This window comes from Arachis duranensis, chromosome 4 (genome assembly GCF_000817695.3).
Source record: "Arachis duranensis cultivar V14167 chromosome 4, aradu.V14167.gnm2.J7QH, whole genome shotgun sequence".
Taxonomy (NCBI): domain Eukaryota; kingdom Viridiplantae; phylum Streptophyta; class Magnoliopsida; order Fabales; family Fabaceae; genus Arachis; species Arachis duranensis.
Window position 1 is genome coordinate 121,717,526 of NC_029775.3, and position 5,508 is coordinate 121,723,033.

The 5,508-nt window shown below is 33.0% G+C and overlaps 1 protein-coding gene across 2 annotated transcripts; it reads left to right on the top strand.

The window, feature by feature from the left end:
- Positions 1 to 219: 219 nt before the first annotated feature.
- On the top strand, positions 220 to 1,618 carry LOC107486865 (vesicle transport protein GOT1). Of its 2 annotated transcripts, XR_008008215.1 has the most exons (7): positions 220 to 450; positions 533 to 624; positions 695 to 775; positions 849 to 946; positions 1,036 to 1,109; positions 1,215 to 1,290; positions 1,370 to 1,618. XR_008008215.1 is itself a non-coding variant. In XM_016107433.3 (6 exons), exons 1-6 carry the CDS (start codon positions 423 to 425, stop codon positions 1,220 to 1,222), a joined length of 381 nt encoding a protein of 126 aa, XP_015962919.1. In that variant the 5' UTR covers positions 220 to 422; the 3' UTR covers positions 1,223 to 1,618. The 2 variants fall into 2 exon arrangements, 1 of the variants encoding a protein (XP_015962919.1); XM_016107433.3 differs by having other exon boundaries at positions 1,215 to 1,618.
- The last annotated feature ends 3,890 nt before the right edge of the window (positions 1,619 to 5,508 follow it).

Genomic DNA, 5,508 nt, shown 5'->3' on the forward strand with positions numbered 1-5,508 from the left:
CAATTAATTAATTTCAATTTTACCCTTTGTACAAATTAAATTAAAATTTTATTCTTGTTTCAATTTCGACCATCTATGTTTTTTTTTTTGGTTCATGGGTCAAGGTCCACTAATAGATATATTGGTTGGGCTGGGTGTGTTGTTGTGTAGTGGGCTTAAAGTGAGTATTGAATATATGAGCCCAAAATGTGAAGGGGCTTATGGCTCATCTTCCCGAATCCCAAATCCAATCTGAATTCACTTTGCTACTGCAGTGTACAGGTAGAGCGCCGTGAGAGGTGATGACGGTGAATCTGTGAGCCAAGGAAGTTGTAGCACGCTCTCAGCCCTAAGCTTAGAGGTAAATTTGATTTTGGTTGCATCCTGTGAATGATCAATCATCCAGATCCAAAGAACTTTGAAGGTTGCTTTGATTGATCCACATGGCATATGAATTAACCGAGATGAAGAGTAAGCATTTGATTAATTAATTAATTAATTGCAAGTCCTCCGTGTGTCTTTGAACTGACTTTTTGACGTGCAACACTGGCAGAGGCCGGTATAGGCCTGATTGGTTTCGGCATCTTTTTCACATTCCTTGGAGTTGTTCTTTTCTTCGACCGCGGCTTGCTTGCTCTCGGAAATGTCAGCATCTTTCTTTCATTCTTTCTTTCTTTCTTTGTATGGTCTCTGATTGTATTGTATGTGGAATCAGATATTTTGGTTGGCAGGGGTAGCCATTTTACTTGGATGGCGTTCCATGTTTAGTCTCTTTACAAATCCAGCAAATTATAAGGTCCCTCCCTATTTCTTAATTCTCATCAGTCCTTCTATATTTTCCATTACTTACTTACTTTCCTTTTTTGCAGGGTACTGCTTCATTTCTTCTTGGCCTCTTTTTCATTTTTGTGAGGTTGCCCATAGTTGGCATTCTATTTGAAATATACGGCTGTTTTGTTCTCTTCGGGTTAGTTCATCAGTTTCATTTCTATCTTTATATGAATGAATTAACGCTTCATTCAACTCTCATTTTATCATTCATGCTTTTGCTTGCAGTCGTTTTTGGTCATCGATCAAAGTTTTCCTCTATCATATCCCTCTTCTTGGATGGATTATACAGTTTATTTCCCGTAAGTCTTCATCAATCAAGTGATGAAATTCTGATTCCGATTTGCCTCTTCTCTTTGCAATCATGCTAAATTTGGAGTTGAACGTTTCTTATGATTATTTTGCAGCTCCGTGATCTGGTTTCTGTTCAATACAATGGCTCATCATTGTCGATGCTCGTGTTGCTTGACTTGTGTATAAGATGTATGTGTTTCTTAACCGGCTTCTCAAGAGTTATGTTTCTTCTTAGGTTCTAATTGTTAATTTACTTTGCTTTGTGAAGATCAGAATTGCACTCATCATTTGTTTTTGCAACAAGTATCCGTTAAGTAAGCCATGTTTAAGCATAACTAACACTCTTAGTTTGCTAAAGAATATTATTAAAGTGAAGTAACTCCATTAAGGAACACTCTAGTTGATGTAATATTAAATGGAGTCTTTGTCTAGACGAAAACATTATTTTCATGTGTAATTCTTTAAAATTGAGTGTAACACAAATCCTCCAGAAAAGTTAAGGGATGTCTCAATGTTATTAGTGTGTTTATAATAAAACATAAAATGGTCAACAAACAACAATGATTCACAAGATGATTAGTGCTTTTGCAGATTCTGAATAAAATATCAAACAAAACTTATTCCTATACGTAATAGAAACGTAGATCGGTTGAAAACAGAGATATAACGTTGGCTATATTTCACAATATATGAATGAGGCACAAGAAGTTATTTTCTACTTCTGAATTACTATATGCATATTCAGATGACATCTTCACTTCATTTCATTTTAACTTGTATTATCCTCCTCCTTATTAACTTAAAAATGCACTTGAAGTTGTTACTTGTTAGGGTGGGATTAGAGAAGAAAACAAAGAATGTAACTGAACATTTTACAAACATAAAAGTTGAATTTAATTTTAATATATTGTTAGTGTAAAATAGTTTTACACGTGCATCCAATTTTGTGTTATGTCAGTAAAAATAATTAATTTTTACATTGACCATACTAATAATCTTCCAAAAACCGAATGTAATTGGATGATTCTATTTATATTGTAAATGTATCAAAATCAAACTCCAAAAAAAGTTGGTGTATATTTCTAGTTGATATTCAAAGTAGCTGGTATGATATGACAACTTTGCAATGAATAAAGCACGAGGATTTCAATCATAATAATTCAGAGATGAATGGTTTACATTCAAGAAAATGTGAAAATCAACTGCTCCCATAAATATAATCAAATAGGCAGAGCAGACACAAATGCTCAGAAGATATTATTACGTAGTAAATGATGATTACTTTTGTATGTCTAAATAAAATTAATTAGTAATTGGTGATGATAGTGTGATGAATGGACAGAGCTGAAATCACAGAATGAGACAATTTATAAGATTATTTTAACTGAAATTAGAGAGGACAAATAATCATGTAGATTATGGTGGCAATTGCTTGATAAATCTTTTTGGTCAACAGCTTGCATGTGACAGATAAGACGACGAAAACATGATATAAAATTAGAAAATTGCTCGAAACGAAATCGTTTGAATAAAGCAATGAGTTTAGTTTTGGAGTTTGGGTTGACCACCAAAAACACTCTCGAAATATTCTGTCACATTGAAGAGGTGAAGGCGAAGGCGACAGCAGAGCTCGGCGGGCTGCTGGAAGTGGTGGACAACAACTTAAAATAGGTTTTTCACTTCCGCTGTTGCCCTATTGTAAGGCCTCTATGCCCACTGTTTCAGCGATGGACAATGCTACTTCAAGAGGAATTATTCGGCGATGGCAACTGCTGCTGTTGTTGCCGGGGAGGCCGACAGAGTATGAGGACGAAGAAGAAGAGGAAGAGGAAGATGCGGAGGAAGAAGAGGAGGACAGGAGGGAGAGGGTGAGGTAGAGGAAGGGGAAAGGGATAGAGAGGGGCTGAGGAGGCTGGCCAAGGCAATAGAGAGGTTTGGGGAGGTGTATAAGAGAGCCAAACTACAGAAGTTGAGGCAAATGGTAGATTTGGGTTGTGAATTTGGAAAGTAGAGTTATAAAATTAGAATTCAATTAAGGGTTAGTCATCTCATCATTTTTGTGTGTCATGTAAAAGGTTTGGTTGTCACATCACTCTTTTACGTTAATAGAGCACATCTGTTTTTAAAGATGAGTATTTTTGACATGTTTTTAAATTTATGAAGAATATTTTTGTTAATAATAAAATTAAGAATTATTTTTGTCAGCATCAAAATATTTAGAGGGCGATTTTAGTTGTTAACCCTTCGATTTTAAAGTTATTATTTTAATAGTGTTGGTCGACAAAATGATCTCGACAATAATGCTTTCAATTGAGGGAGTTGGATGATGGTCGGTTCGATCAAGGTGAAGTTGGTTTCGAAAGTTGAAAATAAGGAATTGAAAATTTCTCTCAAAAATACTTATTTTCTCACACATTCCAACAATTTCCTGTGACATTGCCCAAGTTAATCTTTTGCGTAGATTTCTTTCCATTATCTTTTTTATTTCTTTTAATTTTATAATCTTTATTTCTTCCTGCGAAGTTTATGTTTTCCTCTTCGTAATCTTAACACTCCTAATTTCTGTGGAGTTTATGTATTTTGCAAACTCTTCGAAGTTATGTGAAGTTTTGTTTTGTTCAACTTTATCAAATAAAATAGTTTTTTTATGTCTAATTTTGATTATGCATAACTTTTTTTTCTTCTTCATCGTTAATAAAGTAGAAATTTTAATATACATAAAACTAGTATTTGTGAAAGGAGTAGATTTTGTTCTCAAATATTAAATTTCGAATCATTTTAATTGTTTGCAATTGTTATCGTCATCTTTGCATTCGATTGTTAAATTATCAGCATAAGAGATATAATGTTTAACCTATATTATTGTTGTTAATGTGGCAATTTAGACTAAAATATAAAGGGGGGCGGGCAAGCTATAATTGAGTCATATATTAGATATAAGAAAGTATAAGGAGTAAGTGGAATATTTGTATAATGTGTACAATAAAGATTTAGAGATGTATTAAAGATATAATTATTAGTGTTACCTTTTTTCATTAGGTGAAGCTTTTGGGACGAGTGATATCATGATATGGTATCAGAATTCTAAATCCGAAAAGTCAAGAGTTCGATAGCTCATTATACACATTGTACAAATATTTCATTGACTTCCTAACAGTACTCGATATTTGTAATTTTAAATTCATTTATACGCTAAGAGTCGCTTACAATTAACAAATAATCAGGTAAACAGTCAATGACAAGCGCGGCTTATCTAAGAACCAGATTAATGAGGTTTTTTGAACTTTCTATACACTAAATTATTTACAAAATGAATACTTAGTTTTTACTATCAACATGAAATGAATATATATACCTGAAACATTGTACTTGGCAAAAGAGGCACCGTTAAGAAATCTCTTTCATGATTCATCTGCAGTATATAGTATTGTATTGTGGTGGAGCAGTTTGGTGAGAAGAAATGGAATACTGTAAGAAAGAAAACGTCAAGGAAGAACCACAAATAGTTTAAGCCTGCCAATTTGCTTTTCTTAAAGAATCAGGTGGCCAAGTGAAACTATCAAAATCAAAATCATGCCTCCATTTTTAGTTTGTTTGAAATACATTAAATATTAATAAACCTGGCGACTATTTCGCATGACTTGCTATAGCAGATCCAGATTTCTAAAATTATTCTTCTCGATTTTGGTTGATGCTAGTAATATGTGGTAACGTGTTTTGTCGTTTATTGTGATTAAGACGACTTATCCTCCTTTGTATTTAATTAATCATACGTAAGTCGAAGATTAACATGCATAATGTGTACTAAACTGAATTTTTTTATTTAAATTAATAAAATATAATATTTACTAAAATATGTAAAATATAAAAAAAATTATAATTTTACATTTATATTACACATTTTGAATATATAGCATAAAAAATTCCTAACAATAGAAATGAAATATAGTGTGTTGATATATGATTATTATAAAAAAAAATCGATTGCACTCCAAATATGTTATAATAGTGTAATTGTACATATCTAAGGTGTTGAGTGCTGAATATTTGAAATAAAGTTAAAAAAGTGTATCCGAGATATGTATATAATTATCATCTCATGGAAAATTTAAAATATTCTATGACCCGGTGCAGTCTGAAAAATATTTGTAGGCGGAACCGTAACTCTCAAATCAACTAAGACGTCCTTTCTAGTTTCTAAATAGAAGCCTAATACGACTGTCATAATGTCAAATGCTCTTGTATGGATCGAGGATTAGGGACACCGTCAATGATCACTATATGTTGCTGTTAGCCACGGATCCTCCACAAGTCATACTACTCATGGTGCACCTCAAACCACTACATATCGTCGTTTTGGGTCGTTTTGAATAAAAATTCATCCACATTGATCGGGTCTGCTGACCG

What these genes read in the sequence shown, in the direction of transcription:
- LOC107486865 (XM_016107433.3), top strand. Translation starts at nt 423, where the DNA reads ATGGCATATGAATTAACCGAGATGAAGA. An exon ending in GCTTGCTTGCTCTCGGAAAT is followed by an intron (nt 625 to 694) that starts GTCAGCATCTTT and finishes ATGTGGAATCAG; the next exon opens with ATATTTTGGTTGGCAGGGGT. An exon ending in GGCTGTTTTGTTCTCTTCGG is followed by an intron (nt 947 to 1,035) that starts GTTAGTTCATCA and finishes TTTTGCTTGCAG; the next exon opens with TCGTTTTTGGTCATCGATCA.